Source organism: Melanerpes formicivorus, unplaced genomic scaffold (genome assembly GCF_026170545.1).
Source record: "Melanerpes formicivorus ecotype bairdi unplaced genomic scaffold, bMelFor1.0.p_v2 SCAF_51, whole genome shotgun sequence".
Classification (NCBI taxonomy): Eukaryota; Metazoa; Chordata; class Aves; order Piciformes; family Picidae; genus Melanerpes; species Melanerpes formicivorus.
The window spans coordinates 4,163,839-4,191,465 of record NW_027142403.1 but is presented as its reverse complement, the minus strand read 5'-3'; the positions used below and the strand labels follow the sequence as shown (position 1 = coordinate 4,191,465).

At 45.3% G+C, this 27,627-nt stretch overlaps 2 protein-coding genes across 3 annotated transcripts in view; both read right to left on the bottom strand.

Moving 5' to 3' along the window:
* TMEM45A (transmembrane protein 45A) overlaps positions 1 to 3,777 on the bottom strand; it is a 29,315-nt gene extending 25,538 nt beyond the window's left edge. For both annotated transcript variants that reach the window (XM_068160682.1, XM_068160683.1), the window contains exon 1: positions 3,668 to 3,777. The gene's annotated coding sequence lies outside the window, so the exon portion shown is untranslated. The remainder of the gene's footprint in view (positions 1 to 3,667) is intronic.
* Positions 3,778 to 16,322: 12,545 nt separating this feature from the next.
* LNP1 (leukemia NUP98 fusion partner 1) lies at positions 16,323 to 27,627 on the bottom strand. The gene is made up of 3 exons (XM_068160577.1): positions 27,300 to 27,627; positions 20,412 to 20,657; positions 16,323 to 18,069 (listed from the first exon to the last, which is right to left on the bottom strand). Exons 1-3 carry the CDS (start codon positions 27,447 to 27,449, stop codon positions 17,872 to 17,874), a joined length of 594 nt encoding a protein of 197 aa, XP_068016678.1. The 5' UTR covers positions 27,450 to 27,627; the 3' UTR covers positions 16,323 to 17,871.

The following is a 27,627-nucleotide window of genomic DNA, read 5'->3' as shown; positions in this document are numbered from 1 at the left end:
GGAGCTACTGATGCTACTCTTTATGTCTTAAAAATATCTTGAGTAAAGGGTCCTGAGGAGCAAGAGTTTCATGAATTTTGCTCAGAGCACATTAAAATGTTGTCACAGGTGTTGGTTTAGGCATGAATTGCTTAGAAGGGTCCAAGTTGCCTTTTTGTCTTGTGGAGCAAAAAGCTGCGCTCAAGGTCTGGCTCACGCTACAGGATAACACAGGAGTGCCACAGCAGAGTGGCACTCTGCTGAAAATAAAGATATTTCATAGTTTCATAGTTTCATAGTATCATTCAGGGTTGGAAGGGACCACAAGGATCATCTAGTTCCAACTCCCCTGCCATGGGCAGGGACACCCCACACTAGATCAGGCTGCCCAGAGCCTCATCCAGCCTGGGCTTAAACACCTCCAGGGATGGGGCCTCGACCACCTCCCTGGACAACCCATTCCAGGGCTTCACCACTCTCATGGTGAAGAACTTCCTCCTCACATCCAGCCTGAATCTCTCCACCTCCAGCTTCATTCCATTCCCCCTAGTCCTATCACTCCCTGAGATCCTGAGCAGTCCCTCCCCAGCCTTCCTGTAGCCCCCTACAGACACTGGAAGGCCACAATTAGGTCACCTCGGAGCCTTCTCTTCTGCAGACTGAACAGCCCCAACTCCTTCAGTCTGTCCTCACAGGAGAGGTGCTCCAGCCCTCTGATCATCCTTGTGGCCCTTCTCTGGATTTCAAAAACTATTTTAAAATCCCTGGGTTTTTAGGAACTTTCCTCACTTGTAGCCTGGAGGAGACAATCAGAATTGCAACTCCTGCCAAATGCAAGCAAGCACGAGCATGTGTGGTCACATCTAACCAATGAGTAGGAGCCAGCTGCAAGAGTTTTGACACTGAGAAGTCTTGAGTCTTCAGGCTGGGAACAAGGGGCCTATTTTTTTCTGCTGCCCTGGCCATTTGCAGCACTGAGTGAAATGGTATTTCCACGATTCGGTGGGCAAGAAGAGAGCAAACAGAGAGCAGTTTGCCTAAACACAGGCATTATTATTATTCAAGCCACTCCTCAAGGTTTACTTGACTTTCTTTTCCCAGCAGTTACTCCTGCCCACACTCTCCACAGCTATGAGAAATCTGTTTGGTTTACCCAGCTCCATTTGTACACATGAAAAAACAGAGAGAAGCCCACATAAGCAGCCCTGAAAAGTGCCAACAGACACTTGAGCAAATTTCAGACAGGTAGCTCCAGGGATGAACTTTCATCTAAAATGGGTATTGAAGAAATTCAGCCAACCTCATGAGGTTCAACAAGAGCAAGTGCAGGGTCCTGCATCTGGGTTGAGGCAATCCCAGGCACAAATACAGGCTGGGCAGTGATGACTGGCTGGAAAGCAGCCCTGAGGACAGAGACTTGGGGGTGCTGGTGGACAAAAAGCTCAACAGGAGCTCTCAGTGTGCTCTTGCAGCCCACAAAGCCTGGGCTGCATCAGGAGAAGTGTGGCCAGCAGGTCAAGGGAGGTGATCCTCCCCCTCTACTCAGCTCTGGTGAGACCCCACCTGGAGTACTGCCTCCAGTTCTGGAGCCCCTATTACAAGAGGGATCTGGAGGTGCTGGAACGTGTCCAGAGAAGGGCCACAAGGATGATCAGAGGGCTGGAGCACCTCTCCTGTGAGGACAGACTGAAGGAGTTGGGGCTGTTCAGTCTGCAGAAGAGAAGGCTCCAAGGTGACCTAATTGTGGCCTTCCAGTATCTGAAGGGGGCCTACAGGAAGGCTGGGGAAGGATTTCTCAGGATCTCAGGTAGTGATAGGACTAGGGGGAATGGGATGAAGCTGGAGGTGGGGAGATTCAGGCTGGAAGTGAGGAGGAGGTTCTTCACCATGAGAGTGGTGAAGCCCTGGAATGGATTGTCCAGGGAGGTGGTCGAGGCCCCATCCCTGGAGGTGTTTAAGCCCAGGCTGGATGAGGCTCTGGCCAGCCTGAATTAGTGTGGGGTGTCCCTGCCCATGGCATGGGGGTTGGAACTAGATGATCCTTGTGGTCCCTTCCAACCCTGACTGATACTATGATACTATGATACAATTTAAAAAGCACTACTGTGACTTATGATACAACATATGCCAGAATTTAAAGAGGTCTAAAGAAGCAGTAACATAAGGGGGTGCAAACAAAAGCTATACTTACTGGATAAATCACACATCCTAGGTTTGTAAATGCATAATAGTCATCAACTATTCTATTTAAAAATGAAGTATAAGTCCTTTAAGTACTGCAGTTCCTAAGCTCTCAAATTTCAGATAGCCACTTATCAGAAAGGTAATTAGATATTTGATACCATGTCAAGTACTGACTCTTAGGAGAGCAGAATAAAGATTTATGGCTGAAAATGCGAAACAAAATGGAACACGTGCAAGGACAGAAAATGTTTTGCTGAGGGTTATTCTGCTCTGAAATAGAGAGACTGAGATAATCACAGAATTGCCTAGATTGGGAAGAAGCTCTAAGATCATCAAGTCCAATCATTAGTCTAACACTGACAAGACCTTGACTAAACCATATCCCTGAGCGCTACATCCACACTCTACTCTTAAACGTCTCCAGGCATGAGAACTCCACCACCTCCCTGAGCAAGCTGTTCCAATGCCTGATAACCCTTTCTGTGAAGAAATTCTTCCTAATATCCAACATAAACTTCCCTTGATGCAATTTAAGGTCATATTGTCTTGTTCTGTCACTTGTCACTTGGTTGAATAGACTGACCCCCACCGTTCTACAGCCTCCTTTCAGGTAGTTGTCGAGAGAGAGATTTCGCCTGAGCCTCCTCTTCTCCAGACTAAATAACCCCAGCTCTCTGAGGTGCTCTTCATAAGACTTGCTCCTCAGACCCTTCACCAGCTTTGTTGCCCTTAGCTGGATATGCTCCAGCACCTCAATGTTCTAGTGAGAGGCCCAAAACTGAACACAGTACTTAAGATATGGCCTCACCAGTGAAGAGTACAGGGGCAAGATCACATCCCTAGTCCTGCTGATTCTGATACAACCAAGATGCCATTGGCCTTCTTGGCCATCAGGGCACACTGCTGGCTCATGTTCAGCCAGCCATCAATCAACATGCCAAGGTCCCTCTCTGCTGAGCAGCTTTCCAGCCACTCCTCCCCAGGGCTTCCTCCTTCAGGGTTTCTTTCCTATAGTAAGCAGTTATGGCTACATTTAAATTCTGTTGGGTTTGTCTGGAAATTCAACACAAAAAGTTTGGAGTTGTTTAGACATATGTCTCCACTTGAGACATCCAAGAAGGATCATAGGATTGTAGAATAATTTGGGTAGAGGGAGGGGGGGGAAATCATGCAAGAAACTTTAAACTTGAAGGTTTTATTCACATCTGTAACACTTCATTCCCTCTTTGTTTAACGATCCAGAATCTCTGCAGAAAAATGTCTTGCACAAGGGGAAAAACCCTCCGTGTGCCTGTGGGGTGGTGCTGTGCCTCTAGCAGCCTCCTCCAAATCTATTACTCAGTTAAAGTCCCGGGTTTTACCGCAGGAATCCCCCCACCATGGCCAGAGTTAAGGCAAACATGGAGTAGCTACTTGCCCGTTCACCCGAGAATATTTAACACCTCCCGCTCCCTGCTCCCTCCTTCCCCGCACTCGGGGCTGGAGAGGGGCGGGCTGCCCTTACCTGTGCTGACCCGCAGCCGCCTTCTCCTCCTCCCCTCGCCCACTCCGAGGGGTTTCGCTGCCGTCCTGGGCGAGCCCCGTGGCCGCGGGACCCTCCAGCTGCTGCCGCCGGGGAACGATGCGGCGCGGCCGCCCCAGATGTTTGCGGAGCGGCCGCCCCAGATGTTCCTCCCCCGGCGGCCCCGCGGGGGGCGGACGGGCTCCTCCCCGCCTCGAAGGGCAGGACTCGGGGCAGAGCCAAATCGAAGGGGCTGGAGGGGATAAAGCAAGGATCCGACGCTGGCCGGCCCCTGCTCCTGCCCCTCTCTCCAGGAAAAGCAGCCGGGAGCGGGCAGGGCTTGCGGGGTCTCACGGCCGCGGGGAGCGACTCCCATCAGTCAAAGAAAGGCTGGGAAAAAGAAGGAAACTTTGTGACACACAAGCCCTCCTCTGAGTTGTATATAACAGAGGAGCCTTTCCCCCCGCCCCACGCCGTGGTTTTCTCCACGAAAAAGTGCACCCGTGGCTGTAAGTCCTGCAATTTTGCAGGAATGTATGGCAGAGCCCTGCATCCAGAAGAAGAATGTCTAAAAATAAAACTGAAAGGATGAAGCCACAGCTCTGTTTGCAGATGTCAAATGCCGTAGTAAATGGCTTTAGAGACAGCAACGAACCTTTCACAGTGTTACAGAATTACAGAGTTGTTTCTGCTGGAAAAGACCTCAGAGATCATCAAGTCCAACTGTCAACCTAACACCACCATGGCCATTAAACCATGTCCCAGAGTGCCATGTCCACACATTTCTTGAACACCTTCAGGAATGGTGACTCCACCACTTCCCTGGGCAGCCTGTTCCAATGCCTGACCACCCTTGCAGGAAATAAATTTTCCTGATACCCAATCCCCTGGCACAGTTTCAGACCATTTCCTCTCATCCTGTCGCCTGATATTAGGGAGAAGAGACCAACCCCCACCTCACTCCAACCTCTTTTCAATGAGCTGTAGAGAGCAGCATGGTCACCCCTCAGCCTCCTCTTCTCCACACTAGACAATCCCAGTTTCTTCAGCTGCTCCTCATAAGACTTGCTCTCCAGACCCTTCACCACATATCTGGACACACTCCAGTACCTCAATGTCCTTCTTGTAGTGAGGGGCCCAAAACTGAACACAGTATTCAAAGTGACAGCTCACCAGTGCCAAGTAGAGGGGCACAATCACATCCCTACTCCTGCTGGTCACACCATTCCTGATGAAAGGCATCTTGTACTGCACCACCTCTATTATGTGAGCCAACAGAGACCACCAATGAAATCCTCACATCTTATGTATGGAAAATTGTCCTTTGAGTTATTTGCCAGTAAACTCTGATAATCAGGTTTTGTTACTCTGTTTAAACTACACCAGAAGCCTTCCTGACCCTTTTCCACCCCTGGCAGCATCAAGCTCTGGTGTTGCCAACCTCCCCTGTGGCTGTTGGAATAATTGAGCCAAAGTGACACTGTCAGCATGAGCTAGTCATGACTTGGACTAAATTCTGAGACCTCCCCAAGTTCCCTAATTTAAGATTTCTGCAAAGATTTTCAATATCTGCAAACTTTTTGCTTTGGATAATTTGTGGATGAAATGTACAATCATAGAACACATTGGGTTGGAAAGGACCCTTGAAGGCTGTCTTGTCCAACCCCCTTGCAGTGAGCAGGGACATCCCTACCTAGATCAGGTTGCTCAGGGCCCCAGCAAGTTTGACTTTGAATGTATCGAGGAATAGGACCTCCACTACCTCCCTGGGCAACCTGTTCCAGTATTTCACTGCCCTCATTCTGCAGAACTTCCTCCTAATGTCCAACATAAACCTACCCTGCTCTGCTTTAAAAACCATTGCCCCTCACCCTATTGGAAATGCCCTTGGAAACAGCCCCTCCCTTTCACATATCAAAATGCTGCTATAAGATCTCCCTGGGGCTTTCTCGTCTTCAGGCTGAACAGACCCAACTCCCTCAGCCTGGCTTTGTAGGTGAGGTGCTCCAGCCCTCTGATCAACTTTGTGCCCCTCCTCTAGATCCTCTCCAGCAGATCCATGTGCTTCCTGTGTTGAGGACTCCAGAGCTGGACACACTACTACAGATGAGGTCTCACCAAGTTAGAGCAGAATGGCAGAATCACCTTTCTTAACTTAAGGGCCATGCTTCTTTTGATGCAACCCAGGATGTGACTGACCTGGGCTCTGAGTAAGCACTGTTGGCTCATGTCCAGCTTCTTGTCCATGAGTATCCTTTGTCCATCAGTACCCCCAAGTCCTTGTCTTCAGGGCTCTTTCATGTACAGCAAAACTTTCACTATCAGATAAACAGTACTCCAGAAATTACCCCTCAGCATCTGGCAAGCAGATGCCTTTGCAGGTTGGGTGATGTAATAATTTTCCAGAAGTACTGCCTCTCTGTAAACAGCATTTCAGGAATCCACTCTCTGTGGCAGCTACTCCCCTTGCCTGGCCCAGGCAACTTCTTTTGCAATGTCTTTATAGATGGCAGAATGCATTCCTCATAATGGCATTAATTCCTAACTAATGGGTATCCCTCTGTTGCAGAAGAGTTTTCAGTTAGACTGAGCTAAATCAGTCAATGAAACTGATAATGCAATTACCCCATCTATTTGCCACTGGGTTAATGTGTTTGCCTTGGCTGTGGAGCAAAAATCACTTTCTGGGATTCCTCACTTCCATCCACACTTAAGATCACTTAAAAGTGGTTCTAAGTAACAATTAGCATCTCAAATGTCAAAAACTCCAACCCTGCAGGGATTCTGTGAGGACCATTGCAGTTTGCATTAAAGTAAACACAGAGGACTGTGTGCAGAGAATATTCTCTAAAACTGTGAGGAACCTACAGAAACAGCAAAGTATCCTTTGTCATTTTTTACCAAAGGTCAACAAGAGGCCAACACCACTGCTACATCCAGTCAGGCTCAGATCTTTCTTCATTTTCTTCATTGTATCTTGTTCCAAAGCTAAGAAATTAATTCACCATAGCTGTTCTTAAACTTGGCATCACACCTCACACACAGATAGGCAACAGAGCCCTTCTTTACATGGAAGAAAAACCCATCTGTCCATCTGTGCCTCGTCCAGTCTCTTCTTAAACTCTTCCAGTGATGGTGACTCCACCACCTCCCTGGGCAGCACATTCCAATGGCCAATCTCTCTTTCTGGGAAGAACTTCTTCCTAACATCCAGCCTAAAGCTCTGCTGGTGCAGCTTGAGACTGTGTCCTCTCATTCTGTCACTGGTTGCCTAAGAGACCAACCCCCACCTGGCTACAACCTCCCTTCAGGTAGTTGTAGATGGCAATAAGGTCTCCCCTGAGCCTCCTTTTCTCCAGGCTAAGCAACCCCAGCTCCCTCAGCCTCTCCTCATAGGGCTTGTGCTCCAAACCCCTCACCAGCTTTGTTGCCCTTCTCTGGACATATTCCAGCAACTCAACATCTTTCCTAAACTGAGGGGCTCAGAACTGAACACAGGACTCAAGTTGTAGTCTAACCAGTGCTGAGCACAGAGGCAGAATGACCTCTCTGCTTCTGCTGGCCACACTGTTCCTGATACAGGCCAGGGCTATGTGTCCAAACTTTGGCTAGTCTAAGGAGACATATACTTACCTTGCTTGCTGGTACAATGTATTCACACAATCACAGAATTACTCAATCACAGAACATCAGGTTGGAAGGGACCCCAAGGATTATTTGGTTCAACCTTTAAAGGTTCTGAGTATTCTGAGCATTAATACTAACACAGGCAAATACCTTACAGAAAATTTAAATATGGAAATATGGAGCAAAATGAATGAAAAAGACTTGGTCAGTTCACAGATTTTTTTCCTGCCTGTTCAGGATTTTCTACAATAAAACTGTAAAGGACAATTAAAATTACTCATAGATCCAGCTGACCAGTTTGCAACTAATAATATATTTAATCTGTTCCCTTTTTCTTCCTGCACAACACATTCATCAGCAAAAGAACAATTGTCATTAGATCCTTAACGTTGTAGGGAGTGTTAGGTTTGTGCTTGGAATGATTCTGGGCAGCCATTCAATGCTTGAATGGCCTGGGTTTGATGGGATTAACATTGCTTTTGCTCTGTGGTAAAGTGACCACGTATTACTGTGCATCCTCTCTGACTCAGTAAGAACAAGCTATCAAGTAACTACAGCTGAAAACTGTGGTATCTAAAATTGAAAAGCAAGATGTTCTAACAGCCCTGGTGCATCATTTCTGTCTGCTCATCTGGCACACAAACTTGTTATTTCCATAGGCCCTTGTGTCCTCCTGATTGTGCCTGGAAAATCCACTCACAACTGGGAATCCCTCCTTTCTTCCTGTAGTCAAAGTAAATAGCATCCCCAAAAGTCATTAAGAAACACACTTTAAATACATTTCCATGGGCCTTCAGTCCCTAAGATGCTTGCAAAGAAGTCTTTTAGTAGATGTTTCTTTGGTGGTTCACTGCTGACATTGAGCATGGCATGTGAAACAAGTAATAAAAACTTTTCTTCATGGCTAAGCCTAAATGCTGTGAGATGATTTTGCAAGTAGTGCTTGTATGACTTTTCACAGGAGTTACCTGAATGAAACACCATGAAGCCCAAGGCCCATACATCTAGTATACTGCATTTAATGTGGCACGTAGCTCTTCGTCACAGTTATCAAAGTTACCAGGCACTTCTATCAACCACAACTCTGAACTTCACCATTTGCTCACAGCCACAGAAACAAAGAATGGTAGGGATTAGAAGGGATCTCTGTCTCTTAAAACAGATGTTCCAGCCCCTTAATCATCAGCTGGATAGGAGTAAAGATGGTATGTAAGGCTGTAAATGCTACCGCCAGGTTTTGAAATGTGGAATGACATTTCCTTTCACTATGCTTCAGCTCATGAAGTAAGTTTTGTATTAGAAAGGAAGAGATTATCCACACTGAGGAAAAGGACATGTACTAATCCAGCATTCTTAAGTGCAGGATGGTCTTGGTAACAGATTAGTCAAAGTCTACAGCAGCATAGCTTCTCAACAGTGTTAGGCAGCAGAGAGCTCATCTGGTGTACTCATCCATGGTCAGACACCAAGCCAAGTCCTAGTTTATCAGTTTTTGCAGAAACTGGGACATGAAAATCAAAGGCCTCTGCTGGGAAAACAAGATAATCTGCTGGCTGCAGAAACAGCAGCTGCAAGAACTAGAAGCTCTCCCTGCCTCTGTCAGGTTCCATGGTTGTTTCCAGATGAGCTACCTGCATGTCTGTGTTTGGCTGATGGTTTCTTGTAGGAGACACCTAGTTTATAGATTTATAGAACAACCAAGAACTCAGAACAGCAAGTGAAGTTTGCCAGAGTAGTTAGGTGAAATATGAAATATTCTGAACAAATGTCAGGGCCAATGGAATATTCAAAAAGGAAAGGTGCAGCAAATTGTAGAATGATTTGGTGTGGAAGGGATATAAAAGATATCTAGTTCCAGCCCCTCCTTTCACAGGCAGGAACACCTCCCACTAGACCAGGTTACTCATGGCCCCATCTAACCTGTCCTTGAACATTTCCAAGCTTGGATTCTTCATAGATACTCTGGGCAACCTGTTCTAGTGCCTCATCACCCTCATGGGGAAGAATTTCTTCCTAATGTCTAATGTAAATCTATCTTCTTCCAGTTTGAAGCCATTACCTCTTGTCTCATCACAACCCACCCTTGTAAAAAGCCTCTGTCCAGCTCCCCCCACCCCTGGAAATAGTATCTCCTCACCTTCAATGTATACTAGGATGATAAACACATTTGTAAAACATTCAGAGGCTGTGGGAAATCTACCCCAGAAAACCTCACGAAGAAGCTGGCAGCTCTGACTTCAGCGCACGGTCTGGGTTGTGCAGTGATAAATGGGGCTTCTGGTCACAGGAAATGTGGAGAGCAGCTTCATTCCCAGACACTGTCCTGCCTTTATACTAAATGAGGCTCTAGTCCTGTGGGAAAAATAGTATGCAGTCAAAGGATGAAATCCTGTCACATAATAACACACATTGCATGGGGGAAGGGAAGGAGGGGGGCACTCTGAATTGAGCTTCCAAAAGCAGGATTCAGTCAGGATTTCTACATCTTTTGAGACTTTAATTTTGTCAATCTAACAGTATTCTTTCATATTTTTCATTTAATGTAACTTTGTCTTATTCATTATTTCGTTAATTTATGCTCTCTCTGTCTCTCTCTGACTCACTTGCTCTGTTCAGCACGTACCTCGGGTGAGTCAGGAGAGAGGGAGAGCCAGGGGAAGACATCAGGGTGAACAACCCTCTGGATAGAGACACGAGGCAGAAAGAATATGAGGAGAAAATTGGCCAGTTGAGCAGCGATATGAAAAGCACCAGCTGTAGCCCAGCTGAGGGAGAAGGAGGGGAAAATGTCTTTTCAGGGGAAGGGGGTAAAGTGAGAGCAGGAGCACAACTGTGGGAGGTGAGCATGGAGGGCTGGGGAGATCAGAAAGCTGGTGTCACTGCGTAGACATTGCTTCCTGTGATGCTTTGCCTCCAGCTTTCCATCAGCACAGTAAGTACTGGTCTTCATCCCACCAGGACACCAGGGCCAGAAAAGTTCTGGTGCAAAGAAAATGTCTCAAAGCACACACTTATCACAGACATGAAAGAGAAAGGGAACTGATAAGGGGGCCATCCACCCAAGTGTCACCAAGGCTCTATGTCCAGAAGCAATTAGAGAAGTGATTGTGCCCCTGTACTCAGCACTGGTGAGGCTGCTCCTTAAATACTGGGTTTAGTTTTGAGTCCCTCACTCTAAGAAGGACATTGAGGTGCTGGAACCTCTCTAGAGAAGGGCAACGAATCTGATGAAGTGTCTGGAGAACAGATTTTATGAGGAGCAGCTGAAGAAACTAAGATTGTTTAGTGTGGAGAAGAGAAAGCTGAAGGGAGACCTCACAGCTCCCTGAATGAAGGCAGAGGGAGGTGGAAGCCAGGATTTTCTCCCTAGTATCAGATGATAGGATGAGAGGAAATGGCTTGAAATTGTGCCAGGGGAGGTTTAGACTGGATATTAGGGGAAAATTCTTTCTTGCAAGAGTGGTCAGGCATTGGAACAGCCTGCCCAGGGAGATGGGTGGTGGAATCACCCTTTCTGGAGGTGTTTAGGAAACTTGTGGACATGGCACTTTGGGACACAGGATGACAGCTGGACTCGATGATCCTAGAGGTCTTTTCCAACCAAAACAATGCTGTGATTCTACAATTCCATTAATAATCCCTGGAAACAAATAGTTGCTTTTCTCTTGGTGGCCATCCTCCCTAACCAGGGTCTCACAAACATAGCCACATGCTCCATCTTAAACCTGGAAGCTAGATCCTTCTGTTTCCTGCCTGGATGTTGCTTAGTAAATCTTTGCCCTCTCAAAGCACCTGAATTTAAAACACAAACACCCCAGGTCCTTGCCCTCATCACAAAACACTTCTTACAAGCCAGCTGGCTCTCAAAGGCAGCTCTGGACTGTCTCCATCACCTTCCTCCCCTGGGACATCCTGATCAGATGGCCTAAACCCTAGTCTGAGCTCCTTATCCCTGGGCTTACTGACCCTGCTCCCAAACCACAGCTGTGGCAGTGCTTCAGCACTAACTCGCTCTGCTCTTCTTTACTTTTGCTTTACAAACAACCACAGTGTAATTTGGTACCTGAGTGCATGGACACAATCAATGTGAAATTGCTGATTTAGTAAGCTAGTGGTTGGTGCAAAAGGAAAAGAGGGTGATTTCTGATCCTGGGTCTTCTGCTGAAGCTCTCAGACAGAACATTCTCTTTCAATTGAAAAAGAAAGGGGAGAAAAATAGTTATCTACTCTCAGCTTTATTTTGGCATTCCTGTGACTTCATTTGTTTAAAAGAAATTCAGGGGGATTACCTCATTTTTGTCTCTGTGCAGGAGCTGATCCTGATAAAATGTCCATTTGTCCTTCATTTCCCAGCCATGAGTAATGCCCTTGTAATTAGCATGTTTGTGTGTATTTGAAGAATGAAGTTTGGCATGGATTTATGTCTCCAGATTCCCTCTGAAGCAACAGTGAGAGGCTGAGGACTGTAACTCACCAGCCTAAACTCTGCCATGGGTTTCAGTGTATAGTATAGAATCATAGAGTCATTGAGATAATTAAGTCTAAGATGATTAAGTACAACGACCAACCCACCACCATGCTCACTAAACCATATCCTGAAGTGCCATGTCTACACACTTGATTGATTTCCTTCATATCAACAAAAGTCATATATGAACATGACAGAGGGAAATTGCCCATAAACTCCTGTGCTCTGGGTTAGTTGGGTTTGGGTTTGGTTTGTTTTACAGGATCACAGGATGTTAGGGGTTGGAAGGGACCTCTGAAGATCATTGAGTCCAATCCCCCTGCCAGAGCAGGACCATAGAATCTAGCACAGGTTGCACAGGAACACATCCAGATGGGTCTTCAAAGTCTCCAGAGAAGGAGACTCCACAGCCCCTCTGGGGAGCCTGTTTCAGTGCTCTGTGACCCTCACAGTAAAGAAATTCCTCCTCATGTTGGGGTTGGAGTTTCCTGTGCTGTAATTGTTATCCATTACCCCTTGTCCTATCACAGGGTGCAAGTGAGAAGAGCCTGTCCCCTCCCTCTTGACACCCAGCCCTCAGCTATTTATAAACATTTATTAAATCTCCTCTTGATCTTCTCCAGACTAAACATCCCCAGCTCTCTCAGCCTCTCCTCATAGGACACATATTCCAGTCCCTTAATCATCCTGGTAGCTCTCCATTGGACTCTCTCTGTCCCTCTTGAACTGGGGAGCCCAGAACTGGATTAAATGTTCCAGGTGTAGCCTCACCTGGGCAGAGTAGAGGGGGAAGAGAACCTCCCTCAGTCTGCTGGACACACTCCTCTTAATGCACCCCAGGATACCATTGGCCTTCTTGACCACAAGGGCACATTGCTGACCCAAGGAGAATTTGTTGTCTACAAGGATTCCCAGGTCCTTTTGCACAGGGCTGCTCTCTAGCAGATTGCCTCCTAACCTGTACTGGTGCAGTTTACTGTGCCTTGCAAGATGCAGGACAGTTTTGGTTTGGTTTGGTTTATGTTTTGTTTTGCTTTGCTTTGTCTTGTTTTGGTTTTGTTGTTGTCTCCTACCGTCAATGTAACTGTTTTTAACCTCAAACTCATGCTTGCAGTGGGAGCAGGAAGACAGTGTAGGCTCTCACTCCATTATCAACAGACTCCCTCTGCTGGGAAACGGCTATAAATGTTCTCCAGCTAGTTAATGACCATGAGTGAAATACCTTGTAATCAACATGTTTTGTAGCAAATGTACAATAAAAACTAAATACTTACACAGCATTTACTTGGTTTACTCACAAACAAAGAACTTTGTGGAATCTTTCCTTGGTACTGCGTTTATAGTCCAGAAATTGTGGCACGGCTGTGCCGTAATAATGACATCGAAAATGGCACCAACCATGTGGCACTAGTTGTGCCAGGAGAAGTTTAAGCTCGAGGTGAGGAGAAAGTTCTTCACAGAAAGAGTTATTGGCCTTTGGAATGGGCTGCCCAGGGAGGTGGTAGAGTCACCATCCCTGAAGGCGTTCAAAAAGGGATTGGATGTGGCACTTGAAGCCATGGTTTTGTTAGTCATGAGGTGTTGGGTGACAGGTTGGACTTGATCTCTGAGGTCTTTTCCAACCTTATTGACTCTAGGATTCTCCCAGACTAAAAAGTCCTGGAGCCTTCTGGGAAAACTTTGGAGGCTTTTGCAGCTTAGTCCATGGAGCAAGTGGCCCAGGAAGGGCTTTTTGCTACTTTATTATCAGGAACATGACTAATTCACCAGCTGAGGACTCTCTGTAAGGACTTCACCAGCTTTCTGACGAAAATTCATATGCAGCTGTCACAAGTTGGTGGCTTTTCTCAACAGAGCAAAACTCTATCCATGCAGTTTAGAAACAGCACAAAGTGAAACACTTTGAGAAATATATAAGGGCCAGAATGCATCAAATATGATACAGAAAATTAGCCTTTGATGCTCCCTGTATCACTTCTTTCCCCTTAGAGACAAGACACAGCTGAGAGAAGCTGCCTTTTCCCAAAGTGAAGTAGAGACTGGGCTAGGCTTCAGAAGCATATTCCTAACAGGAGGAGTATTATCTGTCAATCTAATCTAAACCAACAGAGTAAAGTAAAATCAACACTCTGCAAGCATAATGAGTGGGTTTATTTCAGCGTTTGTTCACACACAGTCACCTAAAACTCTGGCACCAAAGCTGCAGGCAGGGCATTATCTGTGAAGTCGGCTTTCAATATTCACTTCCCTCATGGAATGACTAGATTTTGGCTGTAATATACTTCTGGACATATTTCAAGACCTGTTTGTTTTCAGTGGTTTTGGCAGATGACTACATAAACTTGAGGTCTCATGATTATGATTCACTTCTCTGGGAATAGTGTTGGCTATCAGGTTTGATTATCTCTCTGTGTGATTTTATACTATTCATGTGTGCAGAGAATGCACTCAGAGCCAGAGCTGTGCTTACTCAAATACCTTCTTTTGTGCTAAAGAACAAAAAAATGTGCACAGGAACACTTCCCTCTTTTTCATACTTAGTATCAGGTCTCTTTTAAAATTAGCACAGTTACACATTGTGATTGTTTTGTCTCACTTGTGCATTTAGAGACTTCCCTTGGATTTGTTGTTTGGGTATTTTCTCTTAGAAAATATTGTGGTGAGAATGTACATAAATAAAGCTCTTGCTTCATTTTGTCTTTGTGAGGTCTGGCATATCACATACCAGTATGTAAAATGTTAGCAAGTACCAAAAATTTAAACCATCCTCAAAGCCATGCTGCAATTAAACAGTATGAGCATGCAAGCGTAAGTATTTTGCTTTGGGAATGACCACTTAAAAGATGAAGTAACCAAAATCAGCGCTCTCAGTGCTTGCAGAAAATACTGGATCTTGCTCTTGAAATGTGTAGAGGTAGCCACAGCTCAACTCCTATCATAGTATCATAGTATAGTATCTGTCAGGGTTGGAAGGGACCACAAGGATCATCTAGTTCCAACCCCCCTGCCATGGGCAGGGACACCCCACACTAGATCAGGCTGGACAGAGCCTCATCCAGCCTGCCCTTAAACACCTCCAGGGATGGGGCCTCAACCACCTCCCTGGACAACCCATTCCAGGGTTTCACCACTGTCATGGTGAAGAACCTCCTCCTCACATCCAGCCTGAAGAGCACTTTCTAGTTAGCCTGAGGTGCTGGGAAGGATCCACAGAAATGAATGTTTTACAGAAGTGTGGCCTCCCACTGGTGAGAAACAGTGAGTTTAAAATGTCCTTCACAGGTCCCTCTGTATCAGCTTTCAACAGCTTGCCCACCGTGGGAGTGTCAGCTTACTTCTGCTGCCTGCTGGTTCCCATTCCTTGTAAAGCTGTTTCAGGTTTTCAACATTATTTCCTAATGAGCCTGTTGGAAAAGATAGCTTTTGGGCCCCTGCCTTGCCCCTTCTTCTTGACACCCACCCTTCAGATATTTGTAAACACTGATCTTCTCTCCAGGCTAAACAGCCCCAGGTCTCTCAGCCTTTCTTCCTCAGACAGATGTCCCAGTCCCTTCATCATCCTCCTAGTCTCCTCCTACTCTCTCTAGTATTTCCCTGCCCATCTTGAACTGTGAAGCCCAGAAGTGGACACAATACTCCATATGAGGCCTCACTAGGGCAGAGAAGATGGGGAGGATAACCTCCCTTGACCTGCTAGGACACACTGTTTATATGCACCCCAGAGTTTTACTTTTGAGAAAACATTTTAAAAGTGATTTAAGCACAATGTTGAGGACATTGTTTGAAACCTTCTGTTTCCAGAATCACACCAGAGTGTTCATGGCCCAGTTCAGAAAGGACATAAACACATGTTCTCCCCTTTGAGAGACAGGGTTCAGTGATGAACATAGGAGCCATTTGTTAGGCTGCCTTGGGGGCAGTGAGCCTTGCCTGTGCTTTCATGCTGATGGCAATCAGCAAGTCAGAGCCAGACACATGTGAGTTTTCTACTTTAGCTTTTGTTGTTGTTTTCTTTTCATCAGCTGTGGTGTACAACCAGCAGGTTAGTCTCACAAATCACAGTACCACTGAGGTTGGAAGAGACCTCGAGGATCATCGAGTCCAACCTATAAACACAGACTCCATGACTAGACCATGGCACCAAGTGCCACGTCCAATCCCCTCTTGAACACCTCCAGGGATGGTGACTCCACCACCTCCCTGGGCAGCCCATTCCAATGATGAATGACTCGCTCGGTGAAGAACTTTCTCCTCACCTTGAGTCTAAACCTCCCCTGGTGCAGCTTGAGACTGTGTCCCCTTGCAAGCTTTCTGCAGATCCTGCTGGGATACAACTATGCCTGCTGAGTCAACCTGGCTGGAAAATGGGAGGAGAAAAAGGAGGCTGCTGTCCTGAAATACAGGCAAAGCTGGAAGCCACAGCATTCAGCTCTCATGAGATGTGAGCGCAGGCTGCTACATGAAGGAATGTGTGCTTCAGGTTTATCTGAGGAACTCAGGCATTGCTGGACATGTTCTTTTCTATCCAGGTCTGTTTAACGTTATGAAAGAAAGCCATAAACATAGAAGTTTTGTCTGACAAGAACAACTTCAGGAAAATTCAATCTGGATTGGGGAAGACAGGAACTATGCATAAGAACAGCATTTTTCAGTTAGATTTATTAGTTTATAATCTATGGTAGCAGGCAAGAAGCAATTTACAAGTAACAGCAAGGGTTTGATTGCTTTCTTATGTATCCCCCCCAAAGCGCTACTTAGAAAAGCAATCCTTCAATGAAGCTAAGTGTTACAAAGCTTTAAGGATGTCCTAAGCTTTTAAAAGGTTGACCATTCAAAATTAAGGCTCTAAAGTAAAATAGTAAAATCTTTGTCAATTCCAGAAAAATGACAAGGATAATACCCAGCAGGCTTTGACTTTTGTTAGTGATTTCATTAGTCTTCACACTTCTTTAACTGCATTGTCCCAAGCAGGCTTTGGGGAATTAATCCCAAGGAGGGCAAGGTTGTTCTCTGCAGAGAAGATTTACACATTGAAGAAGGATAGCTGTGGGGGTGGTATGAGTTTGTGAGCACATAGAGGTAAATTTCCTTTCAACAAAAAGAAATCTTACTTGTAATTGGGGGGATTTACACCTGAGTTCAGGAGATCTTCAGCTAGAGGAAAAAGAGTATTCCTAAGTCCTGTTTACCATAGACAGAGCCAGTTCCCATTTACTTGGTTTGGCCCTAGTTCTAGAAAAAGGGAAAAGGAGTGCAATGCCTCATCATGAATATGTGGCAAATCCTCAAATACATTACATAGAAGTATGAAAGGCAGAACATCTGTTTTTATTAAAGAGCTTTCAGCAAGACTCAGATTTTGATGAGGCAAAACTAGAACTGTAGCAAAAGACATTGGTAGCTAGAAGGCAGGGCTATAAAGCAGCAAATGGAAAGTTCACAAGGGAAGCAAGATGATGAGGTTCTACTTGGGAGAACACTGATTGTGTAGGTGGGGAAATGGGACTGAGGACACAGGAGAGGGCTGGAGGATGCCAGAGAAACAAGAGTCATATTGTATGGTGACAGGGAAGTGAGACAGCAGGGAAGTGTAAAAGAGAACATGTGGGTTTGTCTTCTATTGCTTCCATACATTTGGAGTTGGAAAATTGTCAGAGCTAAAAGATACATGCGTTTAAGACAAATCTATATGAGTGTCAGGGCCCTGTTTGTGTACTTTTTCCTTCCCAAACTTACCAATAAGCCTGTTTTTAATTAAAACAGAAGCATAAGGCTTTGGATGACTTGGCACAGCTCAGTAATGCATACATGCCCTTCTCTTAAACGAACACATGTGCCACAGTGCTAAAACTGCCTGAAACCTTCTTATGGTGGTTAATCACTAACTCAGATCTTGCTTCAAACACACTTCTCCTATGGCAAAGGTCACATTCCAAACAGCAAAAGTAAAGACAAGAGGTTAACAACACTGTGTCAATGATGCAGCTGAATGTTACTTTTATTTTACAGGTTAGGGTTTATTGCAGCTAACAGGCCTCTTCTAGTCAACATAAATCAAAAGTGTTCCCTCTGCTCTTCAAGGGAGTGTTAAAGTTAGTTATCTCAATGCATTCTAACTGCCTGTGAATAAATATCCTTTCTCAGTGCTTGCTTGTGTTGGAAACTGTTCATTGTGTTTTGCAGGTACAGCTTCTGAACCTTCAACTTCTTCCTGCTCCCACCTTGGCTCTGATTTCTCTCCCATTCTCTTGTGAGACTTGCTTTTTCTCAAATGCAATCTTTCTCTTCTCTCTTTCATACCTTCAGGTTGCTAAAAGGCAGGACAAAAATAGCAGGGAATTAAAATCAATTCTCACATCAACAAAAAAAATACCCCACCATAGCTCATTATTTTGTTTTACTGGTGATGTATAATAAAATATTCCAGTCACCTGCCTCAGCAAGGTCAACTTTAACATGATAGGTTCAAATTCAAGGACTTGGCCTAAAACTCAGCAAGAGGTAACATGCTTTTAACTATAGTCTATGCATGCTAGGAGGGTCACTTGCTTGGAGGACTCGATGGGGAGAGCAGACAGGAAGGGAAAAGTGAGAGGCTCTGAGATTTCAGCCCAGAATCCTTCGTTCTGTCCCTTCACATGTTCTATCTTTACATGCCTGAAGACTGTTCAGCACTACCTGAAAAGACCTCACTGAAAACAAGTGCTAAAGGTCATGAAGTGTCCTCAAAGCAACATTTATAAGATAAAAGCAATATGCTGGGAAGGAGATGAAATAGAATTATCTTTCTTCCACTTTGAACTTGTTTGAATTGCACCCACAGAGTGCCAAGTGCAAAAAAAAACCCCACTCTATTTGGAGATCCAAATTTAAATCTCAGAGTCTTTCCAATCTCTAACACCTACTGCTTAGTTCTTCCAAGATTTTCAAGTCCATCACATATGCCAAACTTCAATGGTGACTGAGGAAATGGCAACAATTTGGTCTACTTGAGAAGTAGATTCAAATACAAATCCAGGTTTTAAATGGATCTGAAGCCATATTTAGTATATTGTGTTCACTATACTTACTATAAAATTGTTACCCACATCGATTTTCTAGCCATAGGCACTTCTGAGAAACTATAATTGCAAGAGAAATGATCAGTGTGCCTACAAGAAAGCTGGGAAGGGACTTTTTACAAGGGCTTGTAGTGACAGGATAAGGGGAAATGGATTGAATCTGGAAGGGGGTAGATTTAGGCTAAATATTAGGAAGAAACTCTTTACAGTGAGGGTGGTGACACACCGGAACAGGTTGCCCAGGGAGGTTGTGGATGCCCCCTCCCTGCAAGTGTTCAGGGCCAGGTTGGATAGAGCTTTAAGCAACTTGGTGGGAGATGTGCCTTCCCATGGCAGGGGGTTGGAACTTGGTGATCTTTAAGATCCCTTCCAACCCAAACCATTCCATGATAAATGAGATAACCAATGATGAGGGCTGGCACATGAGCCAATGTGAAGTTCCCCATTAAACAAATTTTGAGGAGATCCTAAAGGCAAAGAAGACAACTAGAGCATGTACTTAAAGTTTTCACAATGGCATAACAAAGTTGTCCTGACCATAATTCTGCAGGACTGGGCACGCAAGGACTATCATCATGGGACTGATCATGTAGTGATGCTACTTCTAGGAAAGGGATTGTTTTTGTCTTGTTGCTGCACAGAGGGCCTTCAAAGAGAGGTGAAAATTACTCCTCCATACAAACTCAGTGTCAACAAATTGAAAAGAATATACTTCCTGCCATTGTTATTTGGTGCTGATGCCAGGTGCTGTTCAAGCACAGTTTTTTCATCAGGGTAATTGACTTTGATAATGTTCTTCTTAAAAGAGAGTTAAGGTTTATTACCCTTCCTTTCATTGTTTGATATGATATGGTATATGTATCATAATGACCATACAAAAATAAGTATCAAAATAATACAAGTGTGCTGAAGTATCACAGACAAAAGTTTATTTCTGGCTATTTCATCAATACAAACTGTACAGAAAATGCTCATGCCTCAGAACAGAACGATGGGGAGAAGAGAAGGATGAAATGGGGAGAGAAAAACCTGTGGGGTATGTGCCTTTGAAGTGAAAATACATTCATCCAGTTACAGCAATGGCTGCTGCTGCAGCTGTGTGGTGATGCTGAGAAAAGCAGATGGAGTCTCAAAGTGTAAGCCCCTCAAACACCAGTGTCTCAAGGTCTTAGAAGTAACAAAAATAGAGTTAAACTAGGTCAGTAGCAGTGACAAGAGTTAGGTTTTACAGCAAAGTGAAGCACACTGCGGGTTATATTGTCACATTCGTTGGCACAGCCATAGAAATCTCTAAAGCCATTGCCACAGCCAGTGTGGTGTCTCATTTTGAAGACACACTCTTTTTATAATAAGTCCAGATGGCAACACTAAAATCAAGAGTTCTCATACTAGCAATGCTACCACTGTAATGTAGTTTGTGCTACTCTAAGGCCCACACAATCTGAGAAATTCTAACTCAGGTTTATTTCTGCTCTTTACCCAGCAAAGCCACAGAAGCTACACCAGGGATTAAGCTGGCCTGCTTGCTGGTTTTAACTTTGTTTCTTTTAAAAATGATTCCTGAAGCAATTTTAAGTTGGTTGTTACCTACCAAAGAAGCTGAGCGTTTGCTTTTGAGATGCAACTGCTTTTCAAAGGACTCTGCAAATTCCTGGATGGAGTTTGATCTTGTCTCTGGGCATGAGCTGTCTCCAGAAGGTGTTCTGCTTGCTTTCCTGTGGCAGTGGCATTTGACTTCTTGGTCTTCTTGAAATTCCTTGGAGCCTTTGAGATGGTCTGAAGATGAGTCTTTAGCAGAAGCATGAAGCCTTGTTGCACGGAAGGAGGAAAGCCTGGCCTGAAAACAAGAGGTCTTTGTTGTGAGTGTTAACTATTATAGCACAGCAATCAAGACAGATTCTTTCTGCCACAGAGTGCTCTCTAAACATTGGTGCAGAGTGAAGGATCTTGCCCAGACTCCTTTATCTTTTCTTTCATGTGCAGGAGAATCACATTACCAAGAGTTTGCTTTCCAGAGGCAGCAGCTAAATTTGGTTTTATTCCCAGGTTTGACTGTCTAAGTTTTGGCACACAAATGAGCCTTTCCAAAGTTAAGTGTGCCAGGTCCTCAGTTCCACTGAAAGGAACTGAAACCCTTCCTAACCTCAAAAACTCAGGCTTCACATCTAGCAGCAGGTTCCAGGCAGGACTCTCAAAGAGCAAAGACCCAGCCTTTTGGGGTCAAATGAGACAAATATGGAGGCTGAACAACAGACACTCGAGATCATATCAGATGCTTGAGTTCATCTGAGCATAACTTTTGTAGACCAATTATGTCAGTCACAGCATGTCCTACATGCTCTAATGTCCAAATGCTCTATTGTCCAGACATGCTCTATTTTCTATTGATTTTTCTGCTGGTTCATGGGCATGTTTGTTCTGAACTGATGAGGCAGAAAATTCAGGGCTCTGAGGAACACATTTCTACCAGAGAAATGGTAGGAAACAGACTTCATACAATTACCTTTGTAAAAGAAGGAAGGGAATAGCTAGTTCCTGCATTTTGGTGTGGATCAATTTCCCCAGGTCTGATATACAGAGAAAAGCTATTGATCTGCATCAGCTGTGGTAAACTGAATGTCTAGAAAGGAGATTGACAGCGAACTGCTGAGTCCTGGGGAGTCATGTGTTGTTTGGTTTAGAAATAGACAGCCCTGTCGAAGAGCTGGGTGAGAAGGCCATCACAGAGACAGGCATGTCCCAAACCCTGCCAGTTGTTGCTGCTTTTTTAGTGTAAGTAGCTGAACATCACTAAGAAGCAGACAGTCAAAATGGTGAGAGATGAGATGTATCAGCAGTGAGACCCTCAAAGGTGTCAGGTTAGGGCACTCCAGGCACCCAGCTGTGCATACAGATTTGAATACCTATACCTTATGTAAAAGCTGGGGTGGTGGTGTTTGATTGCATTGCTTTTTTAAGAGTGGAAAGCTAAACCATCTTAGGGAAGTGGCCACATGAATCTACAAACCTTGAACTTCAAGGAACCTGGATCATCTCCTGTATGCATTCCCATTCCTGGCCCAGCTGCTATTATGTTTGTACTGGCACAAGAGAGACTATGCAGCCTTTGACTGAACAGTGAGGCTGCACATCCATATGTTTGTGACTACATCCCATCAGAATAGGATAAGCCAGGTTGGAAAAGACCTTTGAGAACATCAAGTCTAATCTATCACCCAACACCATCTAATCAACTAAACCATGGCAGGAAGTGCTTTGTCCAGTCTCCTCCTAAACACCTCTAGTGATGGTGCCTCCACCACCTCCCTGGGCAGCACATTGCAATGGCCAATCTCTCTTTCTGTGAAGAGCTTCTTCCTAACACCCAGCCTAAACCTCCCCTTTTTTCAGTCATTTGTAAACATGAAACCCAAAAGCTATTGCCTTAGTGGGGGGGGGGAGGGGGGGGTTGGTTGGTTAGTTTGGTTTTTTTGGAACATTGTCTTGCAAACAAGTAAATCTATAAATCCCTACATTTCTGAACTTTTCAGAGCAGTAAGTTCTGGCAAAATATAATCTACTCCTCCAAGGTAAGAGCAATTATAGAAAACTAGAGAGGGGAAACCTTTGGGACCTGCACTTCAGCTCCACACAAACGTGACTGAGTTGAAGTGGTGGTGACGGAAGCTTTTGGGAGCCTCTTTAAGACAGCTGCTCCAGAAGGAAAGTTGCAAAGTTTTCCTACTTCCTAGCTTAATGCTTTACCATGAGGGGGCAGGAACACTGCAACAAGTCACCCAGGGAGGTAGTTGGGGCCCCATACCTGGAGATATTCAAGGTGAGGCTTCACAAGGCTCTGAGCAATCTGATCTCCTGTTCCACCACCCTCCATCTTCTCAAAGCAGCTCCTGCTCCCTCTAGACCCTCCTACACTCTGCCTAAACAGCTCCTGCTCCACCACCATTTTTGCACTCATCCCAGAGCCAGGGGCAAGACCCTCAACCAGCCAAAATACCACACAGAGGAGCTCAGCCCCAGCCAGCACCCGTGGATGATATTGGAGTAGCAATCAATGTTGTTCCTAACAACCGGGGGGCCACCAGGCCCCCCGGCCTTTGTAGTCACCACCACCATCACCCAGTGTGCACCATGGGCACTCACCAGAGATGAGAGGAGGATCCTCAGCCCAGAAGGGCTCAGCTTAGGGCTTCTGCCCTTCCTGGTGGGGATTAAATAGGGGAGTGGGTGGGGAGGGCAAAGTGGCCACACCTGGGGTGGGAGGAGACTCCAACAGAGCTCAGGTGCTCTGGGTTTGAGAGGAAAAGGGGCAATTACAGTGGGAAAGGAGAGGTGGTGGTGAAATAAAGGGATTTTAAGCTAACTATTTTCCATAAATCTTCCATAATGCCCAACAGCCATTCATGGTTAGCTTTGTCTCCATACAAAAAAGGACAAACCCATCAATACTTCATAAAATAAAGCACAATGGTGGCTGTTACGATGAAACCTTTCCATAAGTATCATTTTGCTTAGCAGGAAAACCTGTGGTTTTCAGATCAAAATAACAAGTTTTAACAACAAGAAGATTCTCCAAGAGTGAGTTTTCTCCCTGGATACCAGCAGAAAACAGCAGGATGATGAAGGGACTGTAGGCAGGGTTGATAAAAATAATAAATCTCACACCTGGCAGAAGCACCTAATGCCAGCTCAAGAGGGACAAGAAACTACTGGGGAGTGCCTAACAATGGTTATGGGAATGATTAAGGGATTGGAATGTCTGTTTTGTGAGGAAAGGCTGAGAGACCTGGGGCTGTTTAGCCTGGAGAAGACTGAGAGGGGTTCTGATCAATATTTATAAATATCTGAAGGGTGTGAAGAAGAGGCTGCTAGTCTCACTTCAATGATGTCCTGTGATAGGGAAAGGGGCAATAAATACAAAATGGAACACAGGAAGATCCACCTCAACATAAGGAAACACTTCTTTACTTTAAGGGTGACAGAGCACTGGACCAGGCTATCCAGAGAGGTTGTAGAGTCCCCTTCTCAGGAGACTTTCCAAACCCAGGATGTGTTCCTGTGTGGCCTGCCCTAGGTGATCCTGCTTTGGCAGGGGTGTTGGGCTCGATGATCTCCAGAGGTCCCTTCCAACCCCTACCATTCTATGATTCTGTGAATACCAAAGGGTTTGGTTTTCAGATCATACAATACCGGTTCAATTTCTTTTCCAAACACAACCTCACTTCAGTCTCTCTGCCTCTGAGAGTGGTGGTAGTGACTTCTACCGGCATGAGATTGAACACATCCAAGTGCTGGTTTCTGCACATTGGCCACAACAACCCCAGGCAGTGCTACAGGCTGGGGTCAGAGTGGCTGGAGAGCAGCCAGGCAGAGAGGGACCTGGGGGTGCTGGTTGATGGTAGGATGAACATGAGCCTGCAGTGTGCCCAGGCAGCCAGGAGGGCCAATGGCATTCTGGCCTGCATCAGGAACAGTGTGGCCAGCAGGAGCAGGGAGGTCATTCTGACCCTGTACACTGCACTGGTTAGGCAGCACCTCGAGTCCTGTGTCCAGTTCTGGGCCCCTCAGTTTAGGAAGGAGGTTGACTTGCTGGAACGAGTCCAGAGAAGGGCAACAAAGTTGGTGAGGGGTTTGGAACACAGCTCTGTGAGGAGAGACTGAGGGAGCTGGGGTTGCTCAGCCTGGAGAAGAGGAGACTCAGGGTTGACCTTATTGCTCTCTACAACTACCTGAAAGAGGGTTGTAGACAGGCAGAGGTTGGTCTCTTCTCCCAGGCAACCAGCACCAGAACAAGAGGACACAGTCTCAGGCTGCACCAGGGGAGGTTTAGGCTGGTGGTTAGGAGGAAGTTCTACACAGAGAGAGAGATTGCCCATTGGAATGGGCTGCCTGGGGAGGTGGTGGAGTCACCATCACTGGAGGTGTTCAGGAGGAGACTTGACGGGGTGCTTGGTTGCATGGTTTAGTTGGTTGGGTGGTGTTTGATGATAGGTTGGACGCGATGATCTTGAAGGTCTCTTCCAACCTGGTTTACTCTATTCTATTCTGGCATACCATTTTTTTTTTTGTAAACTTTGGCTTCAAGCCAATCAATACAGCTGTCATTTCTGTAAGGTCATATTGTATCACTATTTTATAAAGCATCAGAGGAATCACCTTGTGCCTGAGGCACAGGAGTACATATGCCACGTCAAGATCAACAAGCTAAGTGTCTTCTGGGGAATTTTATTGGCATCCACACACATTGTTTCCTGGAAATAAAAAGTGTCTCACACTACAAATCAGTGGCATTTGTTCTTAGAGGGTTTGGGCAAAAGCCCAGGAGGAGAGATGAAATGGGGGATGAGATTCTACCAATCCTGTTTTATAATGTCTGTAAATATTTGATTTTACCAAGACATTGCTTTTAAATTTCCCTTCAGAGACAGAATTATAGAGTTAAGCCCTTAACAAAAAGACTGCAGTTGGCTTACTGACACGGGCAGACACGTCAGAAAAAGGATAGGCCTTGCTCTGAAATGCTTATCTGCTTCAGTGGGTTAAGGGCAAAGCTACATGTACATTTCATAGAAACAAAGGATGCCTTGAATTGGAAGTGACCTTAAAAATCATCTAGTTCTAACCCCCCTGCCATGGGCAGGGACACCTCTCACTAGACCAGGTTGCTGAAAGCCTCATCCAGCCTGGTCTTCAACACTTGCAGGGATAAGGCATCCACAACGTCTCTGAGCAACCTGTTCCAGTGTCTCACCACCCCCATAGCAGGGAATTTCTTCTACTGTCTAATTTAAACCTATCCTGCTCTAGTTTAAAATCACTGCCCTATGCACTCATATTACTGTGACTGTCTCTCCTCTCCCAGTGCCTTTGCATGGTACATACCACCACAGCTAGGAGCACAAGCATGCTCGTGCAAGTCAGCATGTTGCTGTCTCATGGACACAATGCTATGGAGGACAAGAGCATTCACACAACTGCTCAGGCATGAACACTTTGTGGCTTGTAACTAGCACAGTCTATTAATCTTTTATTTAAGATTGACTCCATGGAGAGCTGGAAGAGCCATTAAATGAAGCTGAGCAATGAAGCAGATCTGGCATTGACTTCAGATAAAATCCATGTGGCTTCCTTTCTATTTCTTAGGTTTAATACACGCATTTCACACAGGAGTTTAGTGCCAAATCGATTGCTTGGCAACATCATAAATGAGAGCAGCTGAAGACAGCTTTAATCTGTGCTTCCCCTCAGGAAGTTTCAGCAGGTGCTGGCAATAGAGATTGCCTCTGTATCTGCACACACTGGTGTCCACCCACCACTGCTGTTGTCCCTGTCCAAAGGTCTCAAGAGCACAGACATGATATCTGCTCCAATTATTGTCACAGCAGCTGCCTTGTGCCTACCTCTGCTGCCCCTCTAGGACTCTCCCCATGGTCTCTGACTCCTAGGATCTCATCTTGAGTAATTCTCAAACTGGAGAAGTGGGGAGGAGGTGAAACAAGGGAAAAGTCATGAGGAGGAAGAGTGACAAATCACCACCTATATCAAAATGGAGACTTTTTGCCAGTGCTAGCAAAGCCAGGAGCACCAAGCATATTCTCAGGGGTTGTTTCTCACTCCCTCTTTCTGTTTGAGTCTTTGTGTAAAGGCCAGTCCTGCTCAGTGGATCTATTTACACGATAGCTGATCTCCAGCTAATTGCCCATTTAAAACACACAGAAAGTACACACACAAAAATGCTTCCCAAAACTGATGCCTGTATAACCTTCCTATTCTCTTTCTAATGTTTCTGTCAGAGACAAAATAATTGTTTCCATCTTTTTGGGCTTGATTTGAGGACTCACACAGCTGTCAGTAAGAAAATTAATCTTCACTGTGCCAGCACAAATGTTCGTTGTTTGCTGAAGTTTACACCATGACCCCAGTGTTTTAGGGATATTATGGAACATCTGACACTCAGATGCTGTTTTACAGCTTCCTTTCCTTCCAGGAAGCTTATAGCCAAGCATATACTCCCTTAAAATGTTTTGGCTTAGGCTCCAGGTGATCTGTAATGACAACATTGTGGTAGATGTTCAATCTGACTTTTGTTTACATTAAACATTAATAGCTTCAACAGCAGTCAGTCAGTCTGCTCCCACTCTCAGCTGTTTCTTATCAAATCTTCTCCTGTGAGCAACAATGGAAATGTTTACACAGTTGTAGAACTCTTATCAGTGCTCATTTGCCTCCTATCTTTTCCACACAACAAAATCTTTGGGAAGTAAGAAACCGTTGGAGTTTTCCAATTTTCTTGTGTTACAAAGGCACCAGAGGCAGCTAAGTTCAAAAAGCAGCTAGCTGCTGCCAGTAGGAACTGGACTTGTTACATGGCAAGGTGCACCATACTCATCCTCATACATCCCTAGAGCCATGCCCCTGGGGATGACACTTTTACTTATTCATAAACCACACAGAGAGGCAGAAGACTGCATGCAGCTCTTACCGGGAGGGAGGCTCTCCTTTCACTGAAGAGTCGTGTCTGACGTTTCTTGTAGCCTCTACCCTCTTTCTCATTGTCATCCATCAAGTTGTGGCCCCAGAAGCTGCTCATCCATTTTGCAAAGGAAATATCATCATCCTCTTCATATTCCATGTACAGATACTCCAAATTTGGAGGGGGGTTGTCTCCCAACAAGACAAGGAAAAGCAAGGTCAAATGCCACCACCAAAACAATGGCCTCACACTGTTCTGCCACCAAAAGGAAGGAGAGAAACAGTTTCAACCACTCCATCCCCTAAAACCCATCCCACTGCAGCCTTGGGCACTGTCT

Excerpts from the sequence above, each read along its gene's own strand:
- LNP1 (XM_068160577.1), bottom strand. The coding sequence starts at position 27,449 with ATGGAATATGAAGAGGATGATGATATTTCCTTTGCAAAATGGATGAGC. Across the intron at positions 20,658-27,299 it reads AAAGGAGAGCCTCCCTCCCG|GCCAGGCTTTCCTCCTTCCG; the intron begins GTAAGAGCTGCA and ends TCTTGTTTTCAG. Across the intron at positions 18,070-20,411 it reads GCAAACGCTCAGCTTCTTTG|CAACCTGAAGGTATGAAAGA; the intron begins GTAGGTAACAAC and ends CCTGCCTTTTAG.